The 22,680-nt window shown below is 33.0% G+C and overlaps 1 protein-coding gene across 3 annotated transcripts in view; it reads right to left on the reverse strand.

Moving 5' to 3' along the window:
* Positions 1-7,220: 7,220 nt before the first annotated feature.
* Positions 7,221-22,680, reverse strand: part of LOC138702845 (uncharacterized) — a 277,446-nt gene continuing 261,986 nt past the window's right edge. For 2 of the 3 annotated variants that reach the window (XM_069830191.1, XM_069830188.1), the window contains 3 exons: positions 21,905-22,033; positions 17,827-17,941; positions 7,221-12,814 (listed from right to left, as the gene is read on the reverse strand). In XM_069830191.1, the coding sequence (XP_069686292.1) occupies positions 12,637-12,814; positions 17,827-17,941; positions 21,905-22,033 (422 nt within the window). In that variant the 3' untranslated portion in view covers positions 7,221-12,636. The remainder of the gene's footprint in view (positions 12,815-17,826; positions 17,942-21,904; positions 22,034-22,680) is intronic. The other variant, XM_069830190.1, reaches the window with a different exon arrangement.

Below are 22,680 nucleotides of genomic sequence, written 5' to 3' on the forward strand. Positions count from 1 at the left end.
TTAGCAGAGTCCAATAAGCCGATTCAATATAGATGTTTTGTAAGACAGTCATAACCAGTAATCAGTCTGAACATGGCCACAGCAGATTTTCGTGGTAGATCAGGAATGGACTTCCCAAATGTTTAACAACCTCTTATTCGGTAACTATTGCGAGTAGGATCGTGATTTTTGTCCATATCGATAGAAAATCTAATAAAGAATCATTTATTCGTCTGGCGTATTTCAATAGCATGGACGGTTTTCGTGTAAATTTAATTTAAAAACCATTAATTTGAAGCCACTGACCAATGCGACCAGCTTGCAACATTGTAGCCAGAAAGGTAGATGGGAATAGTTCACTAAGTCAGACGCACCTGAGTTCGTTGACCTCTTACATCTGTAGTACGAGAAGAAAGAGGAGCAATGTTGCCAGACTGCTGAAGTTTCCAAATTAATTTTCTAATTAACTGTACATTTAATCACAAAATGTAATATAAGTTTTCTATTAATTTAAGTATACACTATCGCCTCTTTCAATCTGCAGGATTATTTCATTTCCATCTTATATATATATATATATATATATATCTTTTTAACTTTTGGAATATTTATAAGCCGAAGTCAAACATCAAATTATTTTAGCTAAGTAAGGCATAATTTAGGACCAATTATGGAGTACTCAAATAGGAAATCAGAAGCACATGAAGTGTTACAATTTAATTTCAACGAAAACAGAATTATTTGCTCAAACTGTAATAAATGGTGCCATCAGATATTTTAGTCTGCAGAGCTTAAGAATGGGAAAAACTAGAGGGTGCTGACGAAGCCTAGCAAGCTATCATGGAGGAATATTAATGAAATAAAATACAGATGTAGTAGTGTAATTTTTATACATTTAAGTCAATGATCAAACTTGAAACTGTAAAAATAAGATATCAGTGTAGTGTAGTATACGTCAGTAAAGTGAATCAGTTGTTATCCTTTAGTACCATGTCTTATAAGTTCTTCATAGTTATGTTACAAGTAAGCCTTGTTTTAAATATTATCAGTCAGTCAAACTCAAAATGCTGTCCACCATGTTGTGAGATTCATGAAGCAAAGATTTTAATAAAAAATTGTAATAATAATTTAGTGTTGTTATGGAAAAGTACCTGCCAAATCGATTTGGTATTGAAATACAAGGCAATTCAAACCAAAAACTGTGAGTGTAATAAAACAAATAATTTATGTAAATCCATAAAGATCAGATGTATCACATTTATTGAAATTTAATTTACTTAAACATTTATTTAGTTAAGTAACAGAGGCAAATAATGAGTATTACGTACACTCACGAAACTCTACGAATATATATTTTAACTGCAGCTAGAATATGTTGATTTTCAAAACCCACTGTCGTGCTCATAACATGATACAATTTCTTTCTCTGAGTAGGAATTAACAAGGGTTTGGTTTCTGTGCCTTCTGTTAGAATGAATTTAGAGACCTGAATAAAATAGGTTCCGGTTATGATAATTTTACATGGGTAATTTTCTTCAACATAGCTTGAAGTTACGTTATTTTTTGCAAAATAAGTTAATGGCAGATAAAATTATTACTAAAACAGACATAAAAAGTAACCAAGTTCATATTGAAGTATTTCAAGTAAGTTGTAATGTTCTGTAAAATTAAAACATCACAGAGAGAAATTCTTCAAACTTTAACTGAATTCTGCATAGAATGTAGAACTATTTTTTTTTTCTGCACTAGGCTAAGCAACAAAACATACATCTGTGTTGGACGCAGTGTGCTCGTTATCCAGTTGTAAAACAACTTATTATTTTAAAAAAAGTTAAAATTAACTGATATCTGTAAATATTATTTATAAAGGCAGTACATCTTTGTTGTAAATTCAGAATGTACCGGTACTTACTAAAAATAACATAGACTTCAAATTAACAATGTAAGGATAAACATATTTAGAGTCATGATCATTTAGTAAGACAGATTTGCAATTCCTTTTTCTAAACTTCTTAAAAATGTCTATTCCAATTTCACCACTACAACAAAGTATCCCAGTAAATGTACATCAAATCTAAGTTTTGATTATTTTCATTCTCTGACAGTAATTCCATTTCAGCGTCGTGCAGAAAGTCCATGACAGTAGACTGATTCATTAATTTCCATGTTGCAATATACAGTAAAAAAAAAAGGGGGGGCAAGAACTGACAAATCACAACTATTGATAGATTATGCTTCCTCTGTTAATGAATCCAATATAAAGCAAAACCTAAGCCACTCACAGTTTAATATACGTTGCTACAGCAACAAGTAAACAGAAGCCATTATCTGATGTAAGAGAAGAAAAACATATTCTGGCCCAATCTGAATGAAAATAAGCAAAACATATTGTCGCTCAAAAAGAAGTTATTAATATTTTTGTGAGATGTTTCTATGGTAACATGTAAACAAAAGTCATCATTCTGAAACAAAAAAAAAAAAAAAAAAAAAAAAAAAAAAAAAAAAAAAAAAAAATAACAAAACTTATCCTGGCCTAAAAGAAAATTGCTAATGTCTGTTTGATAGTAGTACACTTGTTGCTATGGTAACAAGGAGACAAAATCATCATTCTGAATAAAATAAGAAAAATTTAGCCTATTCTTGCTCAAAAGGGAAGTCACTAATGTTTCGTTTGATAGTACCGGTAGTACAAATGTTGCTGTGGTGACATGTACCGGTAACCAAAAACCATTATAATTAATGAAAAATAAGGAAATTTGGGCCAAGCAGGGAAGTCACCAGAATTCTCTCTCTTAATAGGCTATAGGTCCCCTTCAAAACCAGGAGGGTCTATCTTCTCCTAGGCTACTGTACTTGAGAAGATTAGTTCTTAGCAAAAGTGTTTCTACTCACTTTTCGTTTTCTCTTCAGTGGTGTGTTGTTGGTGATTTATGGACCAAATTAGATGTTAAACCATGGCCACTTTGAACGTAATCATCAATTAGCAGTGACTATGTTCACAATAGTTTTTTCACCACTGATCAACTGAAAATTAAATAAAATGTCACATTTTTAAGATTGTGTTCAATGTACCATAATTTAAGGCATATTTCATATTCAGATTATATTTAAATTTTCAGTGACCTTATTTACTTTCTAACTTTTTATCATGTAGTATTTTTTACTAAAAGAAGCTCTCTATAGTATAGCCTAAACAACAGTGGCTCTCTCACACATAAGGATGCTAATTATGACATATTTTACTTAATTTCTTTAGTGTAAAATTTGTAATAAAAAGTTTATCCCTAGCAAAATACAGTACGGTATATGATATGAATAATAGGCCTAATAATAATAATAATAATAATAATAATAATAATAATAATAATAATAATAATAATAATAATAATAATAATAATAATAATCTTTAAATGGAAATGAATCATAGAACCACTACTTAAAAATATGGTTCATTTGATATTAATTTGTCTTTCTTCTGCGGGTAACCATCACTGACCAGGAAGTATTTTCTGTTTTTAACAAGAACAAATATACATCAAATATTCATATGTATGAGGTACTATTAAATACGAGAAAAATTCGTACCGGCACAGGGAATCGAACCCAGGACCTCTCAGCTCTGTGCGCTGAGCGCTCTTACGCCAGCGCCGTGGATCGTGTCCCGGCATGGCTCAGTTGGTAAGAGCGCTCAGCGCGCAGAGCTGAGAGGTCCTGGGTTCAATTCCCAATGCCGGTACGAATTTTTCTCGTATTTAATAGTAATAAGAACAAATATTTTTAAGGTGGAAATGTTTAATAGTTGCTTAAATGTAATTAACCCCTCAGGCTGGTTTTTCGTACGTGTGTACACAGCTCTCTAGGTTAGTTCTGTGGCAGTTTTACATTCATCTGTACGCATCATGAAAAATTGCACAAAACCGGCCACTGTTTGTGATATATTGGAGATATTTCCATACAGTTTTTTCGAGTGTATTCCAGAGAGTCTGGGTTTTACTGCTATATGGTTGTATTATGTTCAATCATTTCGAAAACAGAAATAGAAGAGTGAGGTTATGTAAATTTAATTCTACTAGGGGATTTAAGTGCCACTTCAGCACTTAATACTGGAACATTTAAATACCGGGTTAAGGGGTTAATTTCAAGTCAGAACTGAATCTCATCAATTATGATGCCAATATGATATAAACATGTGGAAATTCAGCAACACAGCACTATCTCCAGCTTCTCAATCATTGTGGTGATATTCCCAAGGCCTAACACAGAAATAATAGCTATGTAGCACAAAGATAACATGTCTCTAGGCTGCATTCATGAAGGAAAGCAAGGGATTTATTGTATTCGAGTATTCTGCTTCAGTTAAATTTGTTTCTGTTCTCGAGTGACATATAATCCTGTGTGTCTGTAAGATTTTCATACCTAGTGTCCTGAATAATGATGTAAAATAATGTTTTTATACAACATATTATTATTTTTTATTTTAAAGTAAAATAAATAAACAACTGCAACATATTGTGAGTTTGACATCAAACAGAAACTGAAAATAAATGTCACCCCATGAAGCAAGCACATTAGTGTGAGAAATGTAGATTTGGATTAACTGATACCCTTTACAAGACCGACATCTAAAAAACCTCTATCCTACTCCATATGATATTATGTAGTTTGCAGTACTCAAGGGTATGTATGTAAAATAAGCAAGGATAATGTTACAATTTTGATAATTTCCACTATCATATAGAACTGTAGGGCGATCTGTATTTATATTCAAGTTTTCACCCATTTATTATACCTAAATGGTACATGAGATGATCAAACTAGAATGAACAGTAGTACAGTCTTTAGCATTATTTAAAATTCAATGTAAGCACCAGCATTTGCTGCACATTTTTCCAAATGTAGTTGTATATTCTGTAACGCCCTCTCAAACAAATCATTTTGCACCCGACCATACTCTTCTCTCCACCATATTGGAAACTGTCACACCACCATCCGAGCAGCAATTCGGGTATGATCATATAATTATTATTATTATTATTATTATTATTATTATTATTATTATTATTATTATTATTATTATTATTACTATTACAAACTGCCTCCCAATGGAGGTAGACTCATAAGTCTCTGTATATTGACATAATATTATTTACAAATTCTGCAGTGCCTGCGAAAAGTGACATAAGTCAGTTTCCACAAACCTTTTTTGATAATTTATTGACAACTTACGGAACATCTGCTCGCTTGGAAAAAGAGACATAAGTGAGCCGTTCAGAGCAGAAGTGGTGTAAGTCAATTTTGACTTACACCACTTTTGCTCTGAACAGCTCATATAAACTAGGCTAAGATAAGATAAGATAATAACTGCCTCCCATTGGAGGTAGCCCAGAAGGACTCAGTATACTCTCCTACATGAATTTTACAATATTAAATGTTTACATAAATTTTGTAGAAAGAAAATTAAAATAAACATATATGAATATAAAGGGAATAAAAAAATAAACAGAGTGAATATGATATGATTCGGTCGTTATTATACAAATTTAAATGACATGAATATATATTTTGCCTGTAAATGTATATACGAAGAACAGAGAGATTGAGAGAGAGAAAAAAAAAACAAAGAGAAAGTAGGAATTGTATTTTGTATATTATTTATTTGAGCCGTTCAGAGCAAAAGTGGTGTAAGTCAAAATTGACTTACACCACTTCTGCTCTGAACGGCTCAAGTATTTCTCCCATTACAATAATTCATACTACAGAAAAAAATCAAATCGACATAAACCAGTGTAAGTCGTCAATAAATTATCAAAAAAAGGTTTGTGGAAACTGACTTATGTCACTTTTCCCAAACACTGCAGAATATAAATATAGAGTAGAAGAAGAAGAAGAAGAAGAAGAAGAAGAAGAAGAAGAAGAAGAAGAAGAAAAAATTTATATGTATACTAAAATCTAATTAAAATATACAGTATTTTAAGAATTTAAATTATTATTTAAATTCATTAATATGTCACATCGACGGACATGTATACGTCACCAAATATCGTAAGATAAAGATTATTTAAAATTTGACGTGATTTTTTCAGAACTATTGTGACAATGTCATCTATTAAAGATTTAGATAAACCATATTGTTTCCTAAACATATTAAAGAATTTCGGAATAAGACCACATCAATCACGTCTATGTGTTTAAGATGGCATTTTTCTTTAAAGTACTCAATAGTTGGTTCATAAATGTCTTTCTTTTCTTGGTGAATTTCCTCAGGCTGGTCAACGCTCCATTCATATCTAATTGTAGGATCTATTTTGAAGCCATGTTTGGTGGTCTTAGAATACGCCAATATGTCTAGAAGAGCCGTTTGTTGTTATACAACTTACTTCTTCTTCTACCTCCTAGGATTTCTTCTTTAATGTTGTAGCAATTAAAGATCTCACTTTATGGTGTCAAGCATTACACAGTAACAGTCCATGATCATATTGGCTTGGAAGTGTTTAAGAGTTTCGTTTCTCTGGGCATCCATATTTGCACCAGGATCCGTCCAAAGATCTACTAGAAACCTCCCTTACAGCTACAACGTTTACTTTCATCTTCAAAGAAGATACCTGTTCCGAAGTAGATAACCCAGATTTATTCGCGACCCATTTATTGGCTTCTGGAACCTCACTATTCTTTCCACAAGAATTTCTCTCTGCCTTGCAGGATGTGATTTTGTAATATGAGTGCTTAATCTTCGATAATACTTTCCACATTACGCACAGGAGGAAAGATTTTGACTGGAAGTTGATGGTATAGAATCTGGACTATTTTGAGACAGTCTTGTTGCCATGGTTACTAATTCAAGATTTATTTCTTTATACAAAGCATTTCCCAGTAAATTTTCTTATTAAATGCACATGTTTCGGACCGCACTGAGAACACCGTTTTCATATTAATTAGTTGAACTAAATTCTTGTGTTATATTGTAATGGGGATCTGAATGATCACCTAGTTTGTTAGGCAGATGTCTCTCTTTCTTTATGAGAAATTATTAGTATTTGTGCTTCAAATGGTAAGGAACACGGTACATTTTAATGGTGGAATGGGTCACTTAACCTGACTGCAATAAAACGTTGGATATAAATATGGGTCACCGTGTAAAGTAGAAGGTAAAATTAAAGAACAGAACCTTTTAGCCAAAGGACAAATGCCTCTTGAGAGAGGAGGAGGGAGAGCTAAATTTTAAGCTAATTAAGTCGTTAACATAGAATATAACAAAACATTTATTGAACAGGTTGCACAGTTACATCATTTGATTTCATTTTTATACGTTTGGCAGTATTGAATTAGCCTATAATAGACGAATAATGTAATTTCTGAAATAAAGTCATGTTTGACAGACAGAATCCCCCATGAACATAATCTGTCTTGACACAAAGTGGAACATAGGTAAGTTTTTTATTAGTTTTAATTTAGAAAAAAAGATAATTTTCTGTTGCAGCTATTATTGATATAATATTCTCAAAGTTACTTACATTTTAGTGTATACTACAACTAAATTATAGTCTATCGTATTTTGTGGTTCATTAAAATCTGAATTTGGACGTACAATCCTATCACACATTTTTCGTTTCTCAGAGAATTATTCTTCTCCATTTATGTCTCGATTAGACGAATTATTATAAAACTGTATATGAAGATCCTGTAGTTCATTGACAAGTGTAACATTTCATTATCAGTCTTCTTCATAACAGATTGAACATACCGGTAATGAATAAAACAAGCAACTTCCGGAAAAATCTCAATTTTAAGCAATATTAATCCAAGTACGGTACCGGTACGTAAGATAATAACAAAACAAGTAATTTTACATTTTAGTTTACACATAGTAGCTGCAGAGGAAATATTGTTACATATTATCTTGTAATTTATGTTGTGCATTAACTGGCGTGGAATCTTAGATAACCACTTTGCTTCACAGCAAAAATGCCTCCAAGTGGTCATATAGGCAGTGCTTAGAACTGCATGGCATTGTGTTTATATTTAGATGGCCTGGAGGACTTCTCTATTTTTTTTCTTCGTAAACTAGCAGGCATAAGAAAAATGCTAGTAAGGACAGGTCTGGTAAATATAGATATTTTCACTGTCACTAATGTGTTGTGTTGCAGTAATTCTCTTCCCATTATCTTAATATTCAATACTGTTCAAATTACATACAGAATATTTCATAATTACAGGTACAAACTGCAGGGATAAGTAGAGGACAATAAAAAAGGCAAAAAGTTCTAATAAATGTAGTTCCGGAAACCAGCTGTTTCTGAAATCTATAGGGTTTTATTATGTCTCGTCTGTACAGGCTCTGGGGTAACATAAATCCGAAGAAAAATTCCCTGGGTGTCTAGAGTCTCTAAATTTGTGTGATTGTGAGTGTACTGGGTTTGGCACAACCATAAAGCATCTAATAGATGCTATAGAGTTACCAACAACGAAAAAAAAAAAAAAAAAAAGATAGCCATCAGCATGTTTCTTCATAGACGATCTTACACATTTAAATATCCTAGTGCATTGAGAGCCATTGACAGCATGTTCTTGGAGATCATTAACATTATGAACAATCCTGGAATATACAAAACATTTCAAATATCCCAAAACAAAAAAAATCCAGAGGACTGAAGTCGGGGGACCTGGGAGGCCATGGTTTTGGTAAGCTACGTTCGATACAGATCTATGTTTATTAGAACTTTTTGCCGTGTTTCACTGTTCACAGTTTGGACCTTAACTTAATTGTGAAACACCTGGTATATATAAAGAATTTTCGTTTCTATATTTTAATGAATTTCACATCTCCTCGCCAGTGTCTCTGCAGTCTGATTTCCATACATCCCACAATGCACAGCAGCCTGGCTACTTCAAGACAATTTCCTTAGTGACATTTTTGCTCATGTTTGCTTACATTACACATCTCTTTGATTTCAGTTGTTTTTGGAGTGAAGTACACACTACAGATTGAATCATTATTAAAGTTGTTAAGTCTATAGCCAAGCCATTGCACAAACGAGCCAGCATTTTCAGGAAATATTCTAGGGAAAGGACGTGGTAGTTAGGCTTTTAAATAATGGATATAATAAACACGTGGAAGGTAATAAAATCACATTTCCAGTTATCCTAATACTACAGTCTACTTTCAATGTTACAAAAGAATCTACCCTCTGTCGATAGAGAAAAATAAGTGAAGAAACTTGAATAAACACTTACAGGGTCAATACACAGAACAATGCTCTTGTTATACTTATTAAATATATACAATTGACTGCTGTCAACACACTCTGTACAATAGAAAAGAAAGTTACACAGTACAGCATATCTAGAAAGAATGAAAGTGACTAAGGGTTCCAGTGCTCATTCCTATATGAGTAGTTTTATTGTTACTCTGTCAATTCCTGTGGATATTTCAATGGCACTACGAACACCCACGCACACACACTTACAACTATAGCAACACTTTTTTTTTATCGTCTCGACTTCCTAATTTAAAGACATGAGTAAGGAACATGCAATGTACAGGTCTTGCAGATTGGTTCAAGTATCTTTCCAGCATCATATTGTAATTCTATTCCCATTATTGTAATAAATAACATATTCCGATAAACATAATTATGTTTTGTAAAACATTTCTTGATGTTAGAATTGTTTTTAATCACATAAATCTTCATTCAATATAATTTTAAGAGTTAATAAATTAATTACCAGTAATTATACACCATGGTTACAATATTGGATGATTTCAGACGGCTATATTTTCACCAATATTGAATATAAATATATGACCTTACCACCATTTGAAAGAGGAAAGTTTGAAGTTTTATATGACCATGTGTAATATAGTAGACGTTCAGGCAGTGATCCCATTCTTGCCAAATCCTTTCAAGCATGTCTTGTGTGATGTTCCTGATTGCCGTGTTAATGCGCCTTCTCAATTCAGCCAACGTCGCTGTAAGTGGAGGTATGCAAACATTGCCATTGACAAAACCCCACAGAAAGAAAATGTTTATATAGGTACTTCCAGACCTCCGTATGCCAATGCCAATGTGGGGCTCCATCTTGTTGGAAAATGAACCCCAGTTTCTCCTCGCCTGTGAGTTGTGGAAATAGCCAATTTTCTTAAATCAACATCTACCAGGTCGATGGATTGGTCATGCAATGGACACAGACAGCACCTTCTGCACATGACCACCTCGTTCACCGCATTTCACTGTGTGTTTGCTTTCAGTGAGGTTTCGTCAAGGACAACGTTTACATACCTCCACTTCCAGTAACATTGGCCAAATTCAGAAGGCGCATTAACACAGCAATTAGGAATGTCACACAAGACGTGCTTGAAAGGGTTTGGCAAGAATGGGATCACCACCTGGACGTCTGCCATATTACACGTGAAGCTCACATAAAGTACATCTAAGGTCAGTATAAAGGTTTAAACTTCCCTGTTTCAAATGGTGGTTAAATCATGTATTTATGTTCAATATTGGTGAAAATATAGCCTTCTGAAATTGTCCAATAATTTGTTGTTGTTGTTTTCTAATGCCAGGCGTTTGACAATAAAGTCATTTGACCTCTTGCATTCCAATATTTTTCAAAGATATTATCATGGCCAGCCAATGAAGCACAGATTTTGAGGTGTTCGTCCACTAATTTGTAACCACGGTGTATTTTGATTAATTGTGGGGCATCATCATCATGTACTCCCATGATTGGAGACTAATTCTACCATTGTTGATGAAATATAGTTTACAACTGCTGATGAATACCGGTATATTTCACTATTGCTGATGAATTAATATATTTTCGATGTTTCGAAGATACGATTGATATTCCATCTTCAGGAGAAAAAAGGGGTGAAGATATCCTCTCATTAAGACCATTGTAAATGACTAAATCTACTTAACTGATCAATGACTAATAGGAGTAGTGAATTTGAAGCAAATAAAACAGAGGAAGGCAGGAAGATATGAAAGGATTTTTCTTTTATATTTCTTCTGCATCTTAAAGACTGTCACTCTTTTTGTAGTTCTCACGATGAAATTCGTTATCTTACACAACATCGGTATTAAACCTTTCTTTCGCCATTTTAACAAATAAGAACAATCATACTTTTGCTAACTTCATTCCTCAATAGAATATTCTTAAATAACATAGGATTTGGGAAAGGAAGCATCTGAAAATCTTCCAAGATTTTATTGTTGAAAAATTATGTCATTTTCTTATCTTTCTTTGTGAAATAATAAATGTTGCAATATCAGAACAGCATAAACAATATTTGTCCACATGAACAACAGAACACAAATAGGTCTACTTCGTAACAATATGCGTACAAAGGATGGAGTTATTGGGCACAAGAAAATGAAGAAGAAAAAAAAAGAAGGGAAGGCAGGTGACTAGCAAGGATTTATGTGCTGAAGAGTATGAAGTAAAAATTGATAAGGAACAGTGTGTTAATAGTACACTATGCAACGAGCCTATAATGGTAGTAATTAAGACGCGAGTATGTTTATGAAAAGAGCGCAAGCGAGTTTCATAATTTTCATACAAGCATAGTCAAGTTTCATACGACTTTTTATGCTCGATCATATTTCTAACTTGAAATTATTCAGAAGTATTCATTTTATTCTTATCTGACTGAGGAGCGGAACTGACTTGTGCAGTAAATTGTGAGATGTGCGCAGACGCGAAAGTATTGATTTTTTCCGAGAAACGAATGTCATTGACCTTGATATAATCTAGAGAGTAAAATAAACATTAACCTTGATATAACCTTGAAATTGGTTTAGACATTGAAAAACGAGGAGACAAATTGAATTTATTTGAATATTATTTACAATTAACGCTAATTATTATAGTAAAAGAACATAACCTTCTGCGACAGTATTGGATTTCCAGGCTCCGTGACGTTTCGCTAGTTGTCTTTCGATTGCATGTCCGAGAATAATCTATACTTGCTCTTTCATATTGCTACAATGGTGCTTTCTGATTAGTGGAAGACCTGAACTTTAATGAATAGGTGTACTTTAATTAGGTCCATTAAAGTGCTGCTACCAGGTGTATAATTACTACATTTCGGCATGGTCGAGCATAAACAGTTTACTTGTACCTTAAAACCACAAATTAATGAGAACGATGGTAAAACTGATCAGGAAGAGAAAAAGGAATTGGTTGGGTCACTGGCTGAGAAGAAATTGCCTACTGAAGGATGCACTAGAAGGAATGGTGAAGGGGAGAAGAGTTCGGGGCAGCAGAAGATATCAGATGATACACAACATTATGAGGATCATATGAGGAGACAAAGAGGAAGGCATAATATAGGAAAAATTGGAGAAAGCTGGGTTTGCAGTGAAAGAACTGCCCTTGGGCAGAATATTATGAATGAATGAGTCAGGACCTTCAACTATCAAGTTTCATATCATATCAGGCTTCGAATAGCCATCGAGAATTCTGGTATTATCATATCTCTATTTTCAAGCTTACATAATCGTCCAGGAAGTAACAAAGTGAAGATCGATTGCACAGACTGGGAACCAGATCCTTTCTGATGCAGGAAATTTTGCTCAGAGCTATCTGCAAGCCCTGAACAGGTCTCCATCCACGGACATCACTTCACAACACGAGACACTGAAAAGAAACGACAAGCTAGGCAGTGTCAGGCGGAGCTTCTGTAGAGAGATTCGAAGCGGTGACTGTGATGCCGAGAGTGCATGATGCCGTGTGGCGAGAAATGGGATGGCGGGCAGTGAATGTCACCGGCCAGTGACCGAGCGGAAGGTCGGCTTCCAAGCGCTTGCCCCAGCTTGGCTTTGAAACCACGTTCCTATAAGCAAATACCATTTCAGAGTTCTTTTTATGAAGCTGAGCTAACCTCTGTTTGGCTAATTGAAAAGACAAGAAAATAACCTGCCTGGTTGATAATGGTAAAAGGAAGACAAATACACAACCATCACAGACCTTGTTTCTCTCAATGTGGCATGGTTTTACTTTCTTTTAATATAGTGTACACTTGTCACAACAATTTATAACTTCTGGCTAGCTAGATGATTTTCTTAACTCTGATATATTTTAACAATGGTAACTCCACCTCCACTCCCTCTACCTTCACAAAACAGATAAAAAAATTTTGTAGTCAGCAATTTTGTAAAATTTTAAAATATCAATCTGAAAAGATTCTTGTATGCATATTATAGAAGGCTTTTTGTCTTGAACTTCTAGCTTTAATAAATCCATTTTGTTTCTTAAAGACCTAGAGTTCCATTGCAAAATTTTTAGAGTGTCTATATCTCTTTCATTAATGTTGCCTTTACGTTTTAATTCCCGGTTTTTAAATGTACTACCCAATGAGACATGGAATTTATTCTAAGTAGCCTCATTTTTTATAATACAGAGAATGGATTTTGCTTCTGCATTGGACTGACACCATACTGCAATCCTTTTGGTATTACATTTGCCTCTTTGTCTCATTTTATGGTTCTTTTTAATATTAAACTTGGCTCTGATTAACTGGATGGTGTGACTTTCATAAACTTCCATCCATAAACCACAAAAGAAGTAAATTAAAATCATCAGTACCAGTTGCAGAAGACACAGCCCTGCAGTATATATTGACTACACTCCAACTCTGGCTACTAGCAACAGGCATCTGTAATGAACACCGATCAAAATACCCCTCATTTCTCGTGAAAAACAACAACTGAACAGACTGCAGTGGACTGTAGTGGACTTTATGTTGTCAGCAAACAGCTGGATACATTAAGAAGATTGACTGATATATTTTAGCAATGCCATATATATTGTATTAAATAGCTAGAAGAAAATGTATGGCTTTTGATTATACAGTTGACTTAATGTTAGTTTTAATTCTGACCCATTTTTTTAGGGTTGCACTTGGGATATATCTTCTCAACAAGACTTCGTAGTTTTCGTGTTTTATTATTTATTTGTTTTTTAGCTCATATCCTTTTCGAATGTTACATTTGTCACATGAGTTTTCTCAAAAATACCTTCTGGTTTATGATTTACATTTATTTAGCTCTTATCCTTTTCCAGTGTAAGATTTCGTGGTTTATAATTTAGAGTTTCTGGCGAGTGTTATATTTGTGTCAAGATGTCTTCTCAACAAAACTTTGTGGTACTGTATATGATTCAGAATTTTTCATCTGGAATCTTTGGCAGTGCTATACTTGTGATATGATAAAGGGTATCTTCTGAACAAAACTTTATGGTTTATAATTTAGATTTTCTATCTCATATTCTTTTTCAGTAATTGTGGTATGATGCATCCTCAACAAGACTTTGTAGTTTATAATTCACCGCATAAAGTTTAGCTTATTTCAGTATGAGATGATGTCTTAACAAAATTTTCTATTCAATAAGATCAATCAATCAATCTTCTTAATGTATCCAGCTGTTTGCTGCCAACATAAAGAAAAACTGGACATACCATTTTGCAGACTATCCAAAGTTAAAAGTAGTCCTAACATGTTGGGCTGTAGAATGTTCAACATGTTTCCACAGGAAGCATAGGAAGTGTCACTTGACATATTCAAAGTCAAAGTGAAAACGTGGCTTCTTAGAAACCCATTCTATTCTGTACAAGAATATTTTGAATCAGAAAATCAAGCTGTTGATATTTTTTAGGTTTCTTTCTCTGAATTGTATTATTATTCTGTAATATATTAGGAAATTCTCATAAATTGTTAATCAAATCAATATTTGTGATCAGTGTGTTACAATTTTCATCTAGATATTAGCCTATTTTTGATAATCTTGACTCTCAATTGTAAACTCTAAGGTGTATTTGTGATCATTTTGTTTTATGTTTAGTGTTGTAATAGAATAATTTTCATTTTTGCACTATAATTTCACACGTGTAATTTGACAATGTCATTACCGGTAGCTTTTGCTATAACGACAGCTAATAAATACTATACTATACTACTATACTATACTATACAGACGTGGACAAATTATTAACAAAATTGACGATTTTTATGATATTTTGTTTACAAAATTTGACTTTTCAATTTAGACTACAGTTGACAATTTTGGATATTTCCATCATTACGGTAGAGAGAAATATGCAAAAATGTCAACTGTAGTTTAAATTGAGGAGTCAAGTTTTGTAAAAATATATAATAAAAATCTTCAATTTTGCTAATAATTTGTAAATTAGCAAAAATGTCAACTGCATTGAAGAGTCAAATTTTGTAAAAATATAAAACAAAAATATTCAGTTTTGCTAATAATTTGGAAATATCCAAAATGTCAGCTGTAGTCCAAATTGAAGAATCGAATTTTGTAAAAATATACAATAAAAATCTTCAGTTTTGCTAATAATTTGTAAATATGCAAAAATATCAATTGTAGTCCAAATTGAGGAGTTAAATTTTGAAAAATATGCAACATTAATCTTCAATTTTGCTAATAATTTGGAAATACACAAAAATGTCAACTGTAGTCTAAATTGAAGAATGATATTTTGTGAAAATATATAATAAAAATGTTCAATTTTGCTAATAATTTGTCCACGTCTGTACTATACTATACTATACTATACTAAAGTCCACTATAGTTCACTGTAGTCTATTCAATTGTTGTTTTTCGCGAGAAACTATTCAATAAGACTACTGAATATTTTGAAAAATCTATTTGCATACTTACTGACTTCAAGGGGACTATATTTAATATAATTAAATATGTACCAAACCTATACGCACATAGAATTATTCCAATTCAGAAACAACTAAGCAAACTAAAAGAACTCCAAAAGGAAATAACATTTCAATGGATACCTAGTCATTGTGGTATACCTGGAAACGAGAAAGTCGATAATATTGCAAAACAAGCAACATATTTGCAACCAAGACCTATTCAATAAGATATGAATGTATGAAAGTAGGCAATTAACCAATTCGTTTCTGAGAGAATACACTGTGGGAATTTTTTCAGCCCTTATTAGAATAAGCAGTGTATAGGTACCAAAGGGATGTTTTTGCAATGGTAGCAAATTCCCCTCATCTTTTACTCCCCAAAAAATTGCACCCTCATTGAAAGAATATAGATTTAAGTCACAACTAATGCTAGGTTCTGAAATTAGGCAAATAGTAGAAAGAAACTATGTATCTAAATACGATTATTTTTTTATCTGTTCTTACCACAGAAGAGATTTGATAAACATCTTGAATTTTGAAGGACGGTTTCCAAATTTGAGAAATGTTCCGTATCTATTGTAATTCGTTAACAGGAAGCTGATTGTCCCAAATTTAAAACTCACGGTTCTTTTTTTTTAGTACTGGTAGTAGTAGTAGGTAGTAATTTCATTTCCATTGCACAGATACAATGCTTGGACATGAAATATAAATAAGATAAAATAATAAATTATACAGTAATATAGGCTACTGGTACTAATTGATAAAAATCGCAGTTACAAACAAAATAGAATAGGTACAAATAGATGTTTAATAAATAGAAAATTGCAAACTAAGTAATCGATTTCTGTATGTTGTTACCTACTGAATAGGTTCCGGTAGCAGTTTTCAAGAATTTTGGCAATGAAGTGTCAGATTTAGTAAGTTCTTGTTTATGTATAGGTACCAGCTTAAAATGCTATTTCTGAAAGGGTATTTTCCCAGAAACTTTGAAATCGATGGACATAAAAAGCAATTGTTCACCTGATGTAATTGAAGCAGAGTTGTTGATTTCAATTTAATTTCCATTACGCATGTCTTACAAAGTTTTTTTAACCATTTCAAATTAAATATTAACTTGTTGAAGAAATGGCTGTAACTGGCTAAATGTAAAATGTTAAATTTAATTCTGGAAATGAATTGTGAAATGCGACTTCAAGCATAAAATGGAAATTAGTGTATTTTTAATCCGTGACAAATAACATTGCTTTATTCTTCATTTCAATTTTAAGTTATTTACATTCTAAGAGTGTTTATATGTCTATTCCTTATCCTAGCTTAAGTTTTCTGGCAAATGTTCGTCTCTGATCGGAAGTTTAATTGCCTTTCTTGCTACAACCTAACTTAAGGGTATATGTACCTGAACGACCACAAATATTATCAGAAAATGCAGGCTCTAGATTTTTAAAATTTCATAAGAAAATGAACTCACAATTGGACAAAATTTACAAGGGATCACAACAAGACTTGTTAGAACTTAAATATCTGATAAAAGAATAAAAGAGTTTATTAATATTTTTAAGAAATTCACTTTTTAATTTAAATTAAATTTTCCAAAAGTTGAAAATTTTCACACATTTCATAACTCCACAACCATTAGAGATAGAATTCTGAAATTTTGTACACTGATTTAGCATCCATTTATGAAAAAAGTAGACTACAGTAATGCCCATTTTTATGAAAACAGAAAAAAAATAGGTCAAAAATATTATGTGAATTTTAATATATTTTATATAGGACAAATAAAAAATTAATCGTATTATAATTAACAACTCTACATGTCTGAGAGTAGTCTACTTTTCAGAAATAAGTGTTTATTACATGCAGGAAAAATATTAAATATGTCACAGAGACCATAACAACGTTATGGTTACCAAATGATGTAACTGCAGAATTCTTTTGTTTTTTAGTACTCTGATAAAACTGGTTTGAAAAATATTATTAGTAACCTTTTTATACTTTTATCGGATATTTAAATTCTAATAAGTCTTGTTGTGGTATCTTATACTTTTTGTCCAATTGTGAGTTCATTTTCTCATAAAATTTTAGAAATTTAGAGCCTGCATTTTCTGATCATACTTGTGGTCGTTCACATACATATACCCTTAAGTCCCATGAGTAACATAATGCTGTGCTCTCTCACCTGAACCAGTCTACGTCAGTTGTGGGCTGAGCAAAGGCAACAAATACTGTGGACTGCGATGGCTCTATGTGCATAGTGATGTTTTCAGGGCACTCGATCTTGGGCTTCGGGAATGCTGAAACAACAGGAGTGTGAAACAGGCTTTGAAACAAACACCTTTGTAATGGAAATACTGTAGACAGAAGCCTTCTTTGTGAAAAGCCATTGGGTCAGTTGAATAAAAATCAGTAAAGTTTTATAAGTGATTACTTGGCACTGAAATTTATTACAAATCAGTAAAAGCAATCACTGATTTTCAATTGAATAAAAGTTTACTTTTACAGATAAATAATGCCTTGAAAATTTTAAGTGTTTACTGACTAAACAAATGAACAAATACCTATATTTAGGTCTGGTATATTGCAGATGGTCTTGCTAAATAATGTAAAAGAAGGCTCATTTTGAGCTGAGAACTTAATACTGTACTACAGTTCTTGTTTTTATGTGTTAGAAGTTTCTTTAAAGTACTGGGACTGATATCCCTTCTGTTTTTGCTCCCCTTTTCCTTATTTATAGTTAGAAAAGCTGTCATATTTTTTACAAACTTACTAAAAACAAATACCGTAAAGAGGGGTGACTTTGAACAGTAATTTAGCGCCTTTCTAAATTAAATGCTGTGCCCAATTGCGATAAAACTCTTTAAGTTGTCAATAAACTAGTTCAGTTCTTTCGCAATAGGGTGCCGCATTTAATTTAGAAAGGCGCTAAATTACTGTTCAAAGTCACCTCAGCATTCAAAGTCACCCCACTACAGTATTCAAATCAATTGCTTAGCAAACTAAAAAAAAAGTATAATTACTGGATCAAACAAATAATACTGAACTTTATTCAAAACATTTTAAATGTTCACTGGAAAAAATGAGTTTTTTTTCTGAAAAAAAAAAAAAAAAGTAATAACTGATCAGTATTCAGTAAATTCTAACCTGCAAGTCAAGTTTTCTTCAATTGTCACAAAGTAATCAAATTTCTGCAAATAAAAGAATTAACTTATTTTTATTCAGTTGACCCATTATTTCATCTCCCCACAAACTAACCACTTCTTGGCCCTCAAAGGATGACTTGGGGAACGTAAAATATATACTGAGGAGACATTATACCTAGAGAAAACACATGCTCAGTATGAAACTTTAATGAAAATCCAAAGTATAGGCTCTATGGGTACAAGAAGAGATTGTTGGCAATTTCAAGAATATAAATCAATCAGCCTCGGCAGATATTGAATGTTTGGAATCTTATACAAGGTGTAACAGAATAACTATTCCTAATTTTCTCTTGTGAAAATAAACATTTCTTCTTAATAATGTAGTGTCCGGAAATGCTTCGTAAAAAAAAGCACTCACATTATGACTGCATTTATGTTTCATCTGCACCTCAAAATCTGTGCTTCAGTGGCTGACCAAGATAATATCTTTGAAAAATATTGGAGTGCAAGAGGTCAAATGACTTTATTGTCAAACGCCTGGCATTAGAAAACAACAACATGTTTCAGCTGTTCTTGTTACCATGGAAATAATTTAAGTTAGTTTGTTGTATGTCACAAAATATCGTCAGTGAGTGACATGAATCCTAAAGCTGTGTAGAATCTCCGCAATCAATGGAAATTTTCTGTAAATGGATTTGTTGATAACTATCTAGTGAGATCATATCTTATGTCTGCATGATTGAATGAACATGTTTATGGTATTTTTCTTGCGGTGATGTTTCTGGAGCTACTGGAAGATGTCCCGATTAATATTCGGAGAAACATGATCTTTCAACACGCATTTCGGGTTAAATTGTCGGAATTATTTAAATGTACATTTTCCGAATCATTGAACAGGGACAGCAGGTCCAGTTGCTTGGCTGGCACGTTCCCCAGATATGACTCCAGTTGAATTTTGTGTTTGGGGTCATATTAAATCAATTGTTTATGAAACACCCATCGACAGAGCAGAAGAATTATTTGCTAGAATTATATTTGATTTTCACGATCTTCGTAACTGACCACAGATATTTCAAAGGATGTGTCGTTCAATCATACAGTGTTATACTTTGTGTGTCAACAATGGCAGTAGCAATTTTGAACAGTTCCTATAGTTTGTCAATAATAACTGATATTAGAGAAAAAAAGTTACTGTATAATCATAGAAAGTAAATAAAGTAACTTTCCAAGTTCAGATTCTTTAATTTTTTACTTCATTATATTATCATTTGAGAAGGAAACAATTCCGGACATTACTTTATTAAGAAAAAATATTTAATTTCATGCCCTCTATCACATCAGAATATTAGGAATAGTTATTCTGACACACCCTGTATACAGGCAAAGACTGCTATCAAATAGCAATATGAGCAGACTCTGAAATGATTAAGGATTCAGGACTGTTTATTTAACTCCGGTCTTTTGAGGGAGGTTCTGTAAGCCTATTGAAGTTGAAGTGCTGACAATTGATGTTAAACACCTGTAATTAAATTGAATTCGATTGTATTTAGTTCTATTTCATTTCAACCTCTCAAAAATATAATTCTCTGTATTTATCTTTATCTGTCAACGTTGGTGTCTACTGCATTCACAGAACACAACAAATACAAAAGAAGCATAAATAGAATACAGCTCCTGATGCCATCTACACAAATCATAACCAATTGCAGGAACAAACAAAGTGTCAGGGATGAAACTATTGAAATACTGGTACGAGAAAGAAAAATTAATATTACTCCAAACATTTCTAGGATCACCAATGCTCTCCCAACAAAAACCGTACTGCATGCTTGCTCTAATTTCCTTTAAAATATATTGTCTGTGCCCACACATAAACTCTCATGCACTTTCAAAACACAAACAAGTGCAGAAGTCGTGTTTTCTTTTGAAAATTAAGTCTGTAATGAATAAAAGATCAATGACAAAAATGCAACCAAATATAAAACTCATATTCACTGCAAAATGTAAAATAATACTGAACATTTTAACAAAAATTAGAACATCTTGATTACACAACTTTTAACACTGCGTCACTTCGGAATATGTACGATAAGAACTTTCTTGTGTTAAATTTTAACGTACCTTGTTAACATGTTTCGACCTATTTTCGGTCATCTTCGGAACTGGTCGTTGTTGGTCTTGGTGCCTCTTGTTTCCTGTGTGGGTGCGTTCGTAGTGTAGAGTCAAAGAGTGTATGTGTTTTGAAATTGAGTTGTGTGTTGAGAATATCGTTGGGGTGTGTTTGTATATTTCATATTGTTCTAGTGTGTTGAGTTTCTGGCTTTTTGGTTGGATGTGCAGTATTTCCATGTCTGTGTTGATGTCTCTGTAGGTGTGGTTGGCATTTGTGATGTGTTCTGCATATGTGGAGGTGTTTTGTAATTTTGTTATGGCTGTGATGTGTTCTTTGTAACGTGTTTGAAATGATCTGCCTGTCTGTCCTATGTAGAAGTTGTTGCAAGTGTGTTTGCATACTCCTGTGTGGTTGTATTTGCTTGTTTGTGTGTTGAGATGTTTTTTGTAGAGTGTTGTTTGTTCTGTATGCGATGTTGTAATTTAATTTCTTGAATGAGGTTGCAATTTTATGTGTGTTTTTGTTTTCGTATGTTAGTGTGATGTATTTTTTGTGTTCTTGTGTTTGTGTTGTACTCTTCTGTTTTTTGTGGTTTTGTTTTGTCTTATGTATTATGTTGTCTATTATGTTAGGGTTGTATCCGTTTTCTTGTGCTATGTATTTGATTTGATTTGATAGGTCGAAACATGTTAACAAGGTACGTTAAAATTTAACACAAGAAAGTTCTTATCATATTATATATTCCGGAAAAATTAGAAATTAAGAATTTAAGACCTCACCATCCTGACAATTTATTTTTTCTTTGTGATGTGTTTGTTCCAAGTAATACATGTATCTCACCTCAGGTAACAGCCACACTCCGAAATACTACAAATTATAGAAACAAATGAAAGTAAAAAAGATATACCACAATAACAAGCTCCGAAGTGAGGGAGAAACAAATCTGGGAAATGCAACAACCAATCAGGGACAGGGACAAGGGCTCAGGCAAGCTGCCTGCTTACCATATGTGACACGAATGTAGTTACGGGAGTCGCTAGAAGGAAGACCAAACCATGAACGCCAGCCTCTTATAGTGTGGGCTGACTCAACCCGAGGAATTTCGTTCGGAGGATCGTGTTGCGAGCCCAAGGCTAGACAAGCAGATGTGACACAGCTTGTAGTGAGTACTTGCACAGCACGCACAAAGGAAACCATCAGAACCGCATGTTATTCTTTATACTAAAACTTCATTCAGCATTTAACATTACTTAGTAACTTTGAATAAATTCTAACTTAAAATCTCGGTGAACTGAAATTAAATCTCATTTAATAGTGTCTTCTTCAGGAGAGAGTGGATTGTTCTTGTTCCATTGCTGATAAAATATACAACACACAAAATATCCATCTTCTGGTGAAACATGAGGGAAGGGAAGGTAACCTACTCGATGGGGTTGTTGGTACTATTCTTTTCTTTGGGAGGATGGAAGGAGTAGGAGAGAAGGGGAAGGATGGAGGAAGGGAGGGAGAGACGCAGCGAGAAATAATTATATTTACTACGGTTATTAGAAATTAGTAGGAACCTGAAAATTTCGCATTTGCGAAATCCGCGAATTTTTTAATTTTGGGGTAGAAAGTATTTTTCATTGATTAAAGTTCATGTTAACACTTTGTTAAAACCTAAAATTTACTCTGTCACACGTTAAAAGTGTTAAAATTGTTTAAAAAGGTATTTACCTTCGACAGACGGCCCGTTTCGACGCTATTTGTCGTCGTCTTCAGTGTCTCTTGAACCACTGCT

This window comes from Periplaneta americana, chromosome 7 (genome assembly GCF_040183065.1).
Source record: "Periplaneta americana isolate PAMFEO1 chromosome 7, P.americana_PAMFEO1_priV1, whole genome shotgun sequence".
Classification (NCBI taxonomy): Eukaryota; Metazoa; Arthropoda; class Insecta; order Blattodea; family Blattidae; genus Periplaneta; species Periplaneta americana.